The sequence below is a fragment of the Nerophis ophidion genome, linkage group LG20, assembly GCF_033978795.1.
Source record: "Nerophis ophidion isolate RoL-2023_Sa linkage group LG20, RoL_Noph_v1.0, whole genome shotgun sequence".
Taxonomy (NCBI): domain Eukaryota; kingdom Metazoa; phylum Chordata; class Actinopteri; order Syngnathiformes; family Syngnathidae; genus Nerophis; species Nerophis ophidion.
In genome coordinates, this window is record NC_084630.1 from 1,103,880 (window position 1) to 1,118,372 (window position 14,493).

The 14,493-nt window shown below is 41.5% G+C and overlaps 1 protein-coding gene across 1 annotated transcript in view; it reads right to left on the bottom strand.

Annotated features, from left to right (window-relative positions):
* cntln (centlein, centrosomal protein) overlaps positions 1-14,493 on the bottom strand; it is a 429,542-nt gene that overhangs the window by 293,158 nt on the left and 121,891 nt on the right. Inside the window, 1 exon segment of the mRNA XM_061880275.1 lies at positions 8,205-8,321. Within this exon segment, the coding sequence (XP_061736259.1) occupies positions 8,205-8,321 (117 nt within the window).

The window sequence follows — 14,493 nt, forward strand, 5'->3', positions numbered from 1 at the left end:
AATTTGAAGCTTTTTAAAGCACTCTTTATTTGGCTCTAAATTTTACTACTACCGGGAGTTAATTGGCCATTAGTAAAATGATTGCCCCGGCGCTTACATAGCATAACCTTCACTTGTGTAATTATGTTCAACACGGTCAACGGAACTGCAAGCTGTGACGACTTGCCCCGGTGGTTATACTCTCCTAAAAACGCCGTCATTTCTGGTACGTGATGGATCCGCTTTGCGTCCGAGCTTACATTTCACTTCTGCTGCTCACAACAGGGATGGAGGTAAGTTAGTAAAGGCAGGGCACATCTGCTCAGTTTGACTTTGCAGGTGTCTTGACACTGGTGGACTGCTAAGTCCCTCATAACTTCAAGACTGTGTTTGGCCATAGAAAATAATATGCAATTTGGTCATTTGTTCCAGGTTCAAATGGTCATAAAACCAGAAGCCATGGTTTTCGTAACACTTACAAGTAGGGATGGATACTGAGTTCCGTACTTTTGTAGATATTGACTGAATTTTTGCGGTATTACTGGGTATCGACTCACTTTGGGCAGCACAGTGGAAGAGGGGTTAGTGCAGGGGTGGGCATTACGTTGATCGCGAGCTACCGGTCGATCGCTGAGGGTGTGTCAGTCGATTGCAAGCCAAGCATTAAAAAAATAGACATAAAAATGAGCAATCATCAATCTTCACCAAAACTTCACTTTCGTCAGTTGTTTGAAAATTCTCGGCACCCGAGGATCTTGTGAGATGACGCTGGCTGCTGCGAGCTCATTATTAAAGGGAAACATTATCACAATTTCAAAAGGGTTAAAAACAATAAAAATCAGTTCCCAGTAGCTTTTTGTATTGTTTTGAAATGTTTTTCTAAATTTTACCGGTCCCGGAATATCCCTAAATAAAGCTTTAAAGTGCCTTATTTTCGCTATCTTCGAAACCACTATCCATTTCCCTGTGACGTCATACAGTGCTGCCAATACAAACAACATGGCGGTTACCACAGCAAGATATAGCGACATTAGCTCGGATTCAGACTCGGATTTCAGCGGCTTACGCGATTCAACAGATTACGCATGTATTGAAACAGATGGTCGGAGTATGGAGGCAGATAGCGAAAACAAAATTGAAGAAGAAATTGAAGCTATTGAGCGAATAGCTATTGACGGCCATAGCGTGGGTGTACCTAATGAAGTGGCCCATAGCATAGCTGGCTTATTAGCATCGCCGGTAAAATGTGCGGACCAAACGATCAGCATCTTGTGACACTGGAGCAACTTAAATCCATCGATTGGTAAGTGTTTGTTTCACATCAAATGTGGGTATCTAGTTTCAAATGTACATACAGCTAGCGTAAATAGCATGTTAGCATCGATTAGCATAGCACGTTAGCATCGATTAACTGGCAGTCATGCCGTGACCAAATATGTCTGATTAGCACATAAGTCAACAACATCAACAAAACTCACCTTTGTGATTTTGTTGACTTAATGGTTGCAAATGCATCTGCAGGTTATCCATACATCTCTGTGCCATGTCTGTCTTAGCATCGCCGGTAGACACTTTGGTACGTTCAACGGGGGTCTGGCGGCAGATTTCTTGCCAGTGGTGCAACTTGAATCCCTCCCTGTTAGTGTTGTTACACCCTCCGACAACACACCCACCAGGCATGATGTCTCCAAGGTTCCAAAAAATAGTCGAAAAAACTGAAAATAACAGAGCTGAGACCCGGTGTTTGTAATGTGAAAATGAAAATGGCGGGTGTGTTACCTCGGTGACGTCATGTTCTGACGTCATCGCTAAAAGACCGATAAACAGAAAGGCGTTTAATTTGCCAAAATTCACCCATTTAGAGTTCGGAAATCGGTTAAAAAAATACATGGTCTTTTTTCTGCAACATCAAGGTATATATTGACGCTTACATAGGTTTGATGATAATGTTCCCCTTTAACAAAAAAAATCACTGACAGGACGGAGAGAAACACGTTTTATTTCGACAGACTCCTGCTGTCAAAACTCTAAAGACCGACTGCACAGTTCCTGTCTTCACCATAAAAGACCTGCTTCATCCTGCCTGTGCTAACAAAATAAGAGTCTCAGAAAGATAGCGTGCACAAGCTAGCAAGCTACGGAGTTTGATGCCAATGTATTTCTTATAAAGTTGTTGCACCTTTCCTGCTTCCGGCGCCTAGACCGTAGTCAAGGAGCGCAGGCGAGACACTTCTCCAGGGCCCATGGATTCTGGGGGCAACACCCTTCACTTTACCCGGCAGTGGGTCTTCACAATTCCAGACTCCATGGCAAAATGACGAGTCCAGATTAGTTGTAAATCCTGGCTTTTTATTTACGTCTTGCACACAGTCCAAATCCCACACACAAACACTAGCCACTCCTCTGCCCTAAGCGACCGCTCCCTCTCTTCTCTCGCCCACACACTCACTGAAGTCACTCACCTGCTGCCAGACATTAAAGGGCCACACACATATGCTACTCTCATAACAAAGTATGCAAGTTGGACAAATGAGATGCCAAATCCAACCACTTTCATGTGGTATTGGACAGAAAGGAAGACTTTTTTTCTCTTCCATTTGAAAATGCGGACGTTATCAGCACCACTGTCTAATTCCAATCAATGCAAGTCATCAGAATCAGGTAATACACCAACTTATATCCTTGTCTTCATGAAAGAAAGGAATGTTAAACATTCTCGTATCATCATTAAACACCATTAACTTGTTAACAAAAATGTCTCTTTCATAAATAAATAAATATAAATTGTGAATATGAATGAGGTAGATCTCCTTGACTTGGTCAATTGAAAAGTAGCTTGCCTGCAGGAAAAAGTGTGGGCACCCTTGGGTTAGCGCATCTGCCTCACAATACAAAGGTCCTGGGTTCGATCCTGCGCTTGAAATCTTTCTGTGTGGAGTTTGCATGTTCTCCCCGTGACTGCGTGGGTTCCCTCCGGGTACTCCGGCTTCCTCCCACCTCCAAAAACATGCACCTGGGGATAGGTTGATTGGCAACACTAAATTGGCCCTAGTGTGTGAATGTTGTCTGCCTATCTGTGTTGACCCTGCGATGAGGTGGCGACTTGTCTAGGGTGTAGCCCGCCTTCCGCCCGAATGCAGCTGAGATAGGCTCCAGCACCCCCCGTGACCCCGAATGGGACAAGCGGTAGAAAATGGATGGATGGACTCACTTCAAATTAAATGGGACAGTATTTTATTACCTTTGTTATTCAGGACATCACATCCATTTGCAGACTAAACACCGGCTTAAACACTTGGTGGGGAAACAAGAACTCATAGCAGACTCAGCTATACTGCCTCTACTGTAGGTAATATTAATATTTTCCATTCCTTATAGAAAACACTTAAATGTAAATTAGGCTTCACTTTGACTGAATGCACTAGCTCGATGATAATTGGATATTCCATTTAAATGCCTCTAGAGTTGCAACACATCACAGTCGCTCTTGCGATTCAAGAACTCCTTCAATCCGCACTCCATCCAGCTGTATAATAGATGATAAACTGTCTATTACCTGACTACCTCTCTTTGTTTATAATGTATACTTTCTGCTGGATCTACTATTTATTTTATGCTGCAGCTGTTACATATTCTGTATTATTGTACATGGTAATTGGGATGTTATATATTGTATATTTATATAAAAATATAATGTATATTATATCAATATATATTGTATACAGTACATATAATATGTAAATATTACATACATGTTATATTCCTACTATGTTATATTTTTAGTCTATATCTTTTGTTTTCGCGTTCTTTTCCATCCTTATCCTTTCCATCCTTTGTAACTGAGCTACGGTGTGGAACAATTTCCCTTGTGGATCAATAAAGTTTGTCCAGGTCTAAGTCCAATCATTTTTTTTTACGTGGCGATTTCAACACCTTCAAATCTGGTCATATAAACCAAAACAGATTGTGTGCAATACGTACAATACTTACAGTACACACACTTTATAGGACTCACGGCCAAAACTACTTCCTGGTATGGCAACACGCCGTAGTCTATACTAGTGTAGCGTCCCGGAAGAGTTAGTGCTGCAAGGGGTTCTGGGTATTTGTTCTGTTGTGTTTTACGCTGCGGATGTTCTCCCGAAATGTGTTTGTCATTCTTGTTTGGTGTGGGCTCACAGTGTGGCGCATATTTGTAACAGTGTTAAAGTTGTTTATACGGCCACCCTGACCTGTATGGCTGTTGACCAAGTATGCTTTGCCTTCACTTGTGTGTGTGTGAAAAGCTGTAGATATTACGTGACCGGGCCGGCACACAAAGGCAGTGCCTTTAAGGTTTATTGGCGCTCTGTACTTCTCCCTACGTCCGTGTTTTAAAAAGTCATGCATGTCGGTGCTTGGTGGTCTGAAGAACCCCCAGGAGGGCAAGCCCCACACTAACTAATAATAAATAAATAACTTCTTACCATTAACGCAACTTCTTGAACATTAAAAAGCATGAGAATTTTTTATATTGTGAACGTTATTTTTAACACTGTGGTTACAAGTAGAATTATTCATTACTTATCGTCTTATAAGTCCTACTGAAAGCCACTACTAGCCACCACACAGTCTGATAGTTTATATATCAATGATGAAATATTAACATTGCAACACATGACAATACGCCCGCTTTAGTTTACTAAATTGCAATTTTAAATTTTGCGCGAAGTATCCTGTTGAAAACGTCGGTATGATGACGCGTGCGCGTGACGTCTCGGATTGTAGCAGACATTTTTTTCCAGCCCAATCCCAGCTATAAGTAGCCTGCTTTGATCGCATAATTACACAGTATTCTGGACATCTGTGTTGCTGAATCTTTTGAAATGTGTTCAATTAATAACGGAGACGTCAAAGAAGAAAGATGTAGGTGGGAAGCGGTGTATTGCTGCTGTCTTTAGCAAGACAAACACAGCCGGTGTTTCCTTGTTTACAATCCCGAAGGAACAGAGCGGTCCAGCGAACATGGATCCCGACCACATGTCAACCGGCAGGTTTCGGTGAGAAAATCGTGGTAATAAGTCAGCTCTTACCGTGGATATGTCAAAGAGGCGGCTGCGAATCTCTTGCCTCCTCCGTGGCTTCCCTCAGAGACACTGGCGGTCACCACACCCGTGGCCACACCCCTCCGACTTTCAGGTACGACCATATAATTTCACTACAACACTAGTAACACATTAAGCAGATAAGGGATTTTCCAGAATTATCCTAGTAAATGTGTCTAATAACATCTGAATCTCTCCCACTGCCCTGTCTTTTTTTTCTTGTCCTTCACTCTCACTATCCTCATCCACAAATCTTTCATCCTCGCTCAAATTAATGGGGAAATCGTCGCTTTCTCGGTCCGAATCGCTCTCGCTGCTGGTGGCCATGATTGTAAACAATGTGAGGAGCTCCACAACCCGTGACATCACGCGCACATCGTCTGCTACTTCCGGTACAGGCAAGGCTTTTTTATTAGCGACCAAAAGTTGCGAACTTTATGGTGGATGTTCTCTACTAAATCCTTTCAGCAAAAATATGGCAATATCGCGAAATGATGAAGTATGACACATAGAATGGAGCTGCTATCCCCGTTTAAATAAGAACATCTCATTACAGTAGGACTTTAAGCAATGTCAGCTCAGATTTATCCGAGAGCCAGATGCAGTCATCAAAGGAGCCACCTAGCTTCCCTACCCCTGCCCTACAGATATAAACATTTTTATTTTTATCGATCATTTTAAACCACTAATGGTGACATGATATGTGGTATTCTTATATTTTTGGGTTCACTTTTTTATTTTTTTGAGCCAGTGAAATACAGTCCACGGGCTTTAAATCTGACTTGGAGTGGTCAGGGGCACATACAGGGGGTGGACTCGAAGCCCAGAGACAGGCCCCATCAGGAAAAACAGGCTCATCCCTCGTGGTTTCCGCCCTCGCAGGTCTGTTTCAAGGACCCTGAGTGTAGTCTATTTGGCCCCGCCCGAAGCAACAACCCCACGCCCATCTCCCTCGGTACGTCCGGTGCACTGCTCGGTTCCAGTCGGAGCCGGGCAGGCAAGAGGGCAGGCAGGCTGGCGGATGGACAGCATCAGCGGCACTAGGGCTACTAGCCTGTAATTAGTTCAGACAGCTCCGTCTTGGAGAGAGGCAGCCGGGCTATATCATAATGAGCTCAGCTGGGATTAGGAGGACAGGGCAGGGGGGAAGCAACGAAGGGGGGGGGCATCGCATTTTCTGGCCTCAACCTATGCTGCGGCACCACAGAGGGCCGCAGGGAGGCAACTGGGAAGGCGAGGAGGAAAAAGTGAAGAGGAGAGAAAGCAGAAGGAGGAGGTGAGGAGAGGTGATGGCTGGAGGAGACGCAGGCGAAAAGAAGATGATGGCTGGAGGCCAAGCTTTGCTGGGGAGCGTCACTGAGGGTCACCAGTGGTGCCGCACTTACCAGGGAGGCGCTGCATCAAACCAGACAATGGCTGCACTACACAACAAGAGAAGGGAGTACACGGGGAGTTGGTTTTACAAATGTTTGGTTCAAGGCCGGTCGAGCAAACCCATTTTTTAAACACCTGGTGTGATGAATAAAAGGACATCGTTCTTCGCAGGCTCTAAAAATAAAATACAAAGCAGGGCTGCGCAATTTATCAACATTGAATTGAAATTTTGATTAGTGCAATAAATAATCGCAAGAGACAGAGTTTTTTGTGTTTTTTTATCTCAGGGCATCTGAGTGACAGACATCTTCGCCAATCAGAATTGTCGAACCTTATGTTTCTTTGTCTCTCGCTCCAAACAGGGAGAAAGACGTCTCACTCCGTGCATTTGCTCTCAGCACACGGGGGGTGCCGCAAAGTAACAACAAACTATGAGGAAAGAAAAAGATTACAAAGCCAACTAGATGAGCTCGGGTCCAGCGTAGCCGGCGGCGTTTCTGGGTGTTGTTGATAAATGGTTTTCGCTTTGCATAGTAGAGTTTTAACTTGCACTTACAGATGTAGCAACAAACTGCATTTACTGACAGTGGTTTTAGGAAGTGTTACTCAGCCCATGTGGTGATATCCTTTATACAGTACACTCATGTTGCTTTTTGATGCAGCATCGCCTGAGGGACCGAAGGTCTGGAATATCAACGCTCACGTGCAGTGATTTCTCCAGATTCTCTGAACCTTTTTGATGATATTACGGAGCGTAGATGGTGAAATCCCTAAACTCCTTGAAATAGCTAGTTAAGAAATGTTGTTCTAAAACAATTTGCTCGCACATTTGCTCACAAAGTGGTGACCCTCGCCCATCCTTGTTTGTGAATGACTGAGCATTTCATGGAAGCTGCTTTTATATCCAATCATGAAACCCACCTGTTTTCAATTAGCCTGTTCACCTGTGGGATGTTCCAAATAAGTGTTTGATGAGCATTCCTCAACTTAATCAGCCTTTTTTGCCACTTGTGCCAGCTTTTTTTGAAACATGTTGCAGACATCAAATTCCAAATGAGCTAATATTTGCAAAAAAATCCAGTTTAGCAGTTTGAACGTTAAGTATCTTGTCTTTGCAGTCTATTCAATTGAATATAGGTTGAAAAGGATTAGCAAATCATTGTATTCTGTTTTTTTTTTTGCCAATTACACAACGTGCCAACCTCACTGGTTTTGTATAATATATCAAAGTACAATATTTGTTTTCTGTTCTATTATTATGGCGTGGCCATCGATATTCACCAAGCAGGACTTTTGTTCACAGGTTAATACTTAACAAGGCTAATCACAGCACTATTTTCACCGTGACAATCTCAAGTTGGACAACTTTTGGCAGAACAACTTTTTGACGGACTTCATCTTTAGCTCCTGCCTCATCAATAACATCTCCACATTGGTGACACATTTACGCGAGCGATATCAGAAAACGACAGTGTAAGTAGAATTGGAGCTGTCAGCAAATGTCTGCCAAAGTGAAGATGAACTCTTTTGATGAACTTCATGATCAGTAACACAGAGGTTACTATATGGGTGTTATTTCATGCTTAGAGGGTTCTAAAAATGTAAATAAATATTTAGAAGGCCACAGAATGTTTTTATGCTCCAACTATGACAATAGTTGATTTATTAGTAATAATCCAACATAGCGGCAATTCGTTTACAACAGTACTAATTTAATAGTGATAAACGAGAGATGGCTAGTGCAAATTTAGTTAAAAGTTGACTTACCTTTCCAGGGTAAGCTTCCTTGTGAGGTTTTTAAAGTAGGTGAGTTCGTTCCACACGGCATCGCTGTCCTCTTGTCTGAGCTGCCATGGCTGGGCTCGCTGCATCCTTCCACGAGGCCTGAACACGCACCAAAAACAGACACAATTATATATTTAAAAAAAAACACTTCTCAATTAAACAATCCAATCAATGAATAAGATAAAACCCTGCAGACGCCCGCAAATCTTAATTTCTATGTATTTCTCAAACTGCAACCCCAATGTTGATGTAATTACTGTATTGACCTGAATTTAAGACAACCCTGAATGTAAGACCACACCGAGCAAAAACTACTGTCTTTTATTCGGGTCAGGGCCTTAGTTCCATTGCTGTATTGACCTGAATTTAAGACAACCATGAATGTAAGACCACACCTAGCAAAAACTACTGTCTTTTATTCGGGTCAGGGCATTAGTTCCATTGCTCATATTAGACTAGACAGGCCGATCCTTTCCTAGCATTGTCCACTTCTAATTCTGTGATTATCATCACTATCATGATTACCACCGCAATCGCCAGGTTTTGTCTGTTTGTTAGTTAGCAAAATAACTCCAAAAGTTATGGGCAGATTTGGACAAAACTTTTAGGAGAAGTTTGAAAATGGGATAATGAACAATTTGTTCGATTTTGGGCGTGAGCTCATCATTTCTACTGTGTTACCTTACGTTTATGATATGTTATGACCCAAATTATCACGGTTAAATCAAATCAAATCAACTTTATTTATAAAGCATATTGAAAATTGACCACAGGGGTAGCCAAAGTGCTGCACGATAGGCAGGTTAAAAGATAACAAGGAAAACCAGCAAACAACGAAACACAAACAGATCACGATAAATAAATAAATAAATCATAGAAACAGGTTCACAGCAGGTGCATAATAGTATGCCATAGCAGGATGGAGATCACAAAATGTTAAAGGGCATGGAATAAAAGTGTGTTTTCAAGAGTGATTTAAAAAGAGGAAGAGAGGAGGCCTGTCTAACACTAAAAGTAAGTCGTCCAGAGATTGGGAGCAGCAGCGGCGAAAGCTCTGTCACCTCTAAGTTTCAGCCTTGTGTCAGGGGCCCTCAACAGCAGCTGCTTGTAGGGATTATTATTGCAGTAATGTGCTTAAAAAGTATTTATAAACACTAAAATATTTTGACCAAGTTAATTTTTTTATTAACTAAAATGAATACACTGTTAAAAAAAAGCCATGTTTTGTGTTTGTTATGCTTCACTGATAGTGTTTGTCTTAGTATATGATCTGTTTTTAAGTGTTTATTATTTTAAATATTGGTTTGTACAGTAAAACTTTTAGTTTTATTTAAATAATAATTGAAGAACAAATCAAATCTATTATAAATATTCATTATTTCAAGCGAGATTGAGTCCTACTCTATTCAACGGTCCTTGAACAAGCCGTAAAACATATCCGTCTGTTTTCTCAGAGTAAAAAAAACAATCAGTCTGATGAAGGTTGCTAGGTTTCCTCTATGTTGGCAAGATACCTGGTGTAGTTAGCTGAAGAGGTCACCATGACATCATCATAGGCCTGGGCGATATATGGAATATACTTGATATATCGCGGCTTTGTCTCTGTGCGATATAGAAAATGATTATTATCATGATATTGGAGTACACGTTTTACCGCAGTTGCTTTTAGCTGCGGGCATTACACTTCAGGCTCTTCTCACTCTCTTTCTTGTCTCTCCTTTTCACAGAGACATAAAACAAGCGCGCCTTCTTACATACGTCACATACTGTCACGCGGGACAGAGAAGTAGCGGCATGGGGAACGTTAGCTGTGATGTTCGCGGAACGGTGCGAGTGGTAATACGAGAGAAAGAAGGTGCCAATCTGGTAGCAAATGAAGGAATAATTAATTCCCAAGAAAAACAGCAGGGGGTCCATCGTCTGGCAGTGGTTTGGCTTCGAGTGGCAAGATGTCGAACAGACAACCATAATATGTCAAGTGTGCGGCAGAAACGTTGCTACAAAAAGTAGCAGCACTGCTAATGTGTAGCATTATTTGAAAAGTCACCCGCGAGAGAATGAAGAGTGCTTATTCCGCATGTCAACATCTCCGCCAGTGCCACATCAACAAAATGCCCGAGGCACCATTTCCACATCAACACCGTATGAAAAAAAAATAGTCCACAACAGAAGGCGATAACGTTCGCAATAAACTACCACATAGCGAAGAATATACACTATTAGATTTCCTATTATGCAGCTTATTTTTATTTGACACTTATTGAAATATCTTGCATGACATCATGCACAAAAGTGCACTTTAATTGTTTTAAACTATTGTAGTGGAGTTCTGCCCCAAAAGTGCACTTTAATTTAGTGTTGTTTTGATCCGTCATCTTAGTGACATCATGCACAAAAGTGCACTAATAGTTTCTTTTAAAATGTCTCTGACAATCTTGCACTTTCTGTTTTGAAATGACATGAATGTTTGTGCCACTGTGCCAATAACTGTTTAATAAATACACTTTCGGTCAATTGACTTAGTTTTCAGCATGAACATTTAAAAGTAGCATATATGAATGCAGTATGAAGAAGAATGTCTTAATGTAGACACATAGAATCATCATACTGTTGTCATTATATGCATCAAGTGTTCATTCAAGGCTAAGGCAAAATATTGAGATGTATATCATGTATCGCGAGAAGGCCTAAACATATAGAGATATTAATAAAAGGCCAGATCGCCCAGCCCTACATCATCGCATAATTTGCAATGATATGATTTTCTTTAAAAAGGCTCAAAAAAGGTATACACACATTTAAAAACAAATCAATAACTATTAACATCCAGTTTCAGCAGCTTTGCTTTTGGTGATTAAAGTCTTTTTTTCGGTGGCCGAGTTTTCAATTGTACACAAACATTAGGCTAATTATATCTATTCATACTGCAACTACCTGTGTTGATAATGTTTTATGTTTGTGGGGTTTTAATTTTTTTCCATGATCACAAACACACCGTCCGTGCCTGAAAGCGTGTTGGCGGAGAATGAGGACATGTTGTGTGTCCGGGGAAGCATCTCAGAGACAAAAGTGTTTGCACGGGAGGTACAGTGAAATCTGTTGGAATTGTGCCGGTTGTTATTAGAAGATTGGCAATAAAAGTTAAAACTAGCGTTAGACTTTGTGTGACTTCTTTTGCGGGCTACAATACATTGTATTAGTTTGTTTTGTTTTCACGTAAAAAAAACAACTTACTTTCCCATGTCAGCATTTAAGCTCGCAAGCTGGCGCCAGTCAGTCCGTGAGTTTATCAAATAATGTTCAATCATTTTTATTTAAAACTGTAATACTGACCATCTGGCGGTTATCATTGCGACTGTTTAACGTCACATCCGTATTTTCTTTTGTTTTCAGATGTAATGGCCAGTGGTCCCACAGCCTTCAGTGTGTTATATCCACACAAAAGCTTATAGCCATGCTTATGCGAGACAGATATATACATATGAAAACCAATCCGAGCATTATCTTGCCACCTCGGGCCCATTCTCACGAGGTAACAAGGCCCTGAGCCGCACTCTGTTTTGGTTACGGGGGGCCCAGGCATGGCGCTATTCAAATGAGCAGGCCTTGGCTTTGACACTTTAGTGGCCAATCATGGAGAAGCCTCATATGCATGTTTTTTAAAGCCCTGAGCTGAGGCAAATGTAAATAAAGGGGCACAAAGGACACACTCACAAACTGGGGCCTTCAAATATTTAACTTGCGAGTATCATGGGACTTGGTGTTCTGTCTTCAGTTGTTACCTCCTCCAGCAAACCGCACAGTGCATCCCTACGACACCCGAATCAGCCATCATTGCCTCAGAAGTTCAATTCCAATTTGTCTTTCCATTGCCAGCTGAAATGGCTTTTTGGGTAGACATTTGCACATTTAGCAAGTAACGGACGAGGACAACTTTTGGTGCTCTCACACCCAACTTTGCAAACACATGGCTTTCTCATTCCCACAAATCAATTCCACAATCATCTGGAAGTGGACAGTGTGGAGCCAATAATTTGAACGAACCACTTTGGAACACTGAGTGGAAAATGTGCCTCAAAAGTTGCACATAAACCCAGGTGTTTGACAGTCGCCATTCACAACGTCACACGAGAGTTCAGCAAGACTAGACTTTAAGGATTGGAATCGTAAACCAGTTTTCCACTCCCAGGGTTTCGATTTCTGGGAATCACCTGACAGTAGGGCTGGGCGATATGGCCATTTTTTAATATCGCAATATTTTTAGGCCATATCGCGATACACGACATATATCTCGATATTTTTCATTAGCCTTGAATGAACACTTGATGCATATAATCACAGCAGTATGATGATTCTATGTGTCTACAATAAAACATTCTTCTTCATATTGCATTCATATATGCTCATTTAAAACTTTCATGCAGAAGGAAATCACAAGTAAAAAAAAATAAAAAAAAATTTAAAACAGTGTTGATGTGGAAATGTTTGCCTCGGCATTTTGATGATGTAGGTGTGTGTTGACATGCGGAGTAAGCACTCTTCATTCTCTAGCAAGTGATTTTTCAAATGATGCTACATATTAGCAGTAATGCTACTTTTTGTAGTAACGCTTTTTCCCCACACTTGACAAAATTACGGTTGTCGTTTCGACATTTTCCCGCTTGAAGCAAAACCACTGCCAGACGATGGACCCCCTGTTGTTTTCCTTGGGAATTAATTCTTCCTTCATTCGCACCTTCTTTCTCTCGTATTACCACTCGCACGGCTCAGCTAGCATCACAGCTAACATTACCAATGCTGCTACCTGTCTGCTCCGCGAGGGCGTATACGTATGTGACGTGTGAGGTGAGAGTATGTGACGTATGTAAGAAGGTGCGCTTGCTGTCTGTGAGAAGAGACAAGAAAGAGTCAGAAGAACCTGTCGTGTAATGCCAGCAGCTAAAAGCAACTGCGTGAGAACGTATACTCCAATATCACAATATAGTCATCTTCTATATCGCACAGAGACAAACCCGCGATATATATGGAGTATATCGATATATCGCCAAGCCCTAACAGTTTTGGTAACAATTGATAACTGTTGGCAGGCATGATGTCACCACGCACTGCGCTGTTCAGCAGCACAGACGTTGGACTTATTCACGAGAAAGGAAGACAACAAGGCAACTTACAATAGTTGCAAAGTGGTTAGAGATTCCAAGGGAAGCTCAGCTTCCCCTAAAAAATCCCCCCTAAAAAGTGGTCGAATATGTATTTTTGTGATAACATTTATCTGACAAAATATGCGCTAGAACGCGTTCAACTTTTGTTCAGAATAAGAACTACTTTTGCATCGGCTGGTGCAACTTTCTTCTCATTGATTGTAGTAGCGATAAAGAGTGTTGAAGTCTCGCATTGAGTGGGTAGTTCCACTTCAGCTGAACTACACAATCATTGGATAAAGGCACGTCTTTGTCCCACCCACTGATGGTGAACCTCTCTGGAAGTGAATGAAAAAAGTGGGCTCAGCCTAGTCTGACCCGGGCTTGATGATTCAGCCTCTGTCTGAAGCCGAATCCCTTTTTGATTGACAGCAAAATGAACGGATCAGTGATCACATTTACAAAACCCAAAACCAGTGAAGTTGGCACGTTGTGTAAATGGTAAATAAAAAGAGAATACAATGATTTGCAAATCATTTGCAACTTATATTCAATTGCATGGACTGCAAAGACAAGATACTTAACGTTCAAACTGGAAAACTTTTTTGGAAATATTAGCTCATTTGGAATTTGATGCCTGCAACATGTGGCAAAAAAGACTGAGAAAGCTAGGAAATGCTCATCAAACACTTATTTAGAACATCCCACAGGTGAACAAGCTAATTGGGAACAGGTGGGTGCCATGATTAGGTATAAAAGCAGTTTCCATGAAATGCTCAGTCATTCACAAACAAGGATGGGGCGAGGGTCACCACTTTGTGAACAAATGCGTGAGCAAATTGTCCAACAGTTTAGGAACAACATTTCTCAACGAGCTCTTACAAGGAATTTACGGTTTGTAATATCATCAAAAGGTTCAGAGTATTTGAAGAAATCACTGCACATGAGCTGCATCGGTGTGTAAAGGATATCACCGCATGGGCTCAGAAACAGTTCAGAAAACCACTGTCAGTAACTACAGTTGGTCGCTACATTTGTAAGTGCAAGTTAAAACTCTACTATGCAAAGCCAAAGCCGTTTATCAACAACACCCAGAAACGCAGCCTGTTTCGCTGGGCCCGAGCTTATCC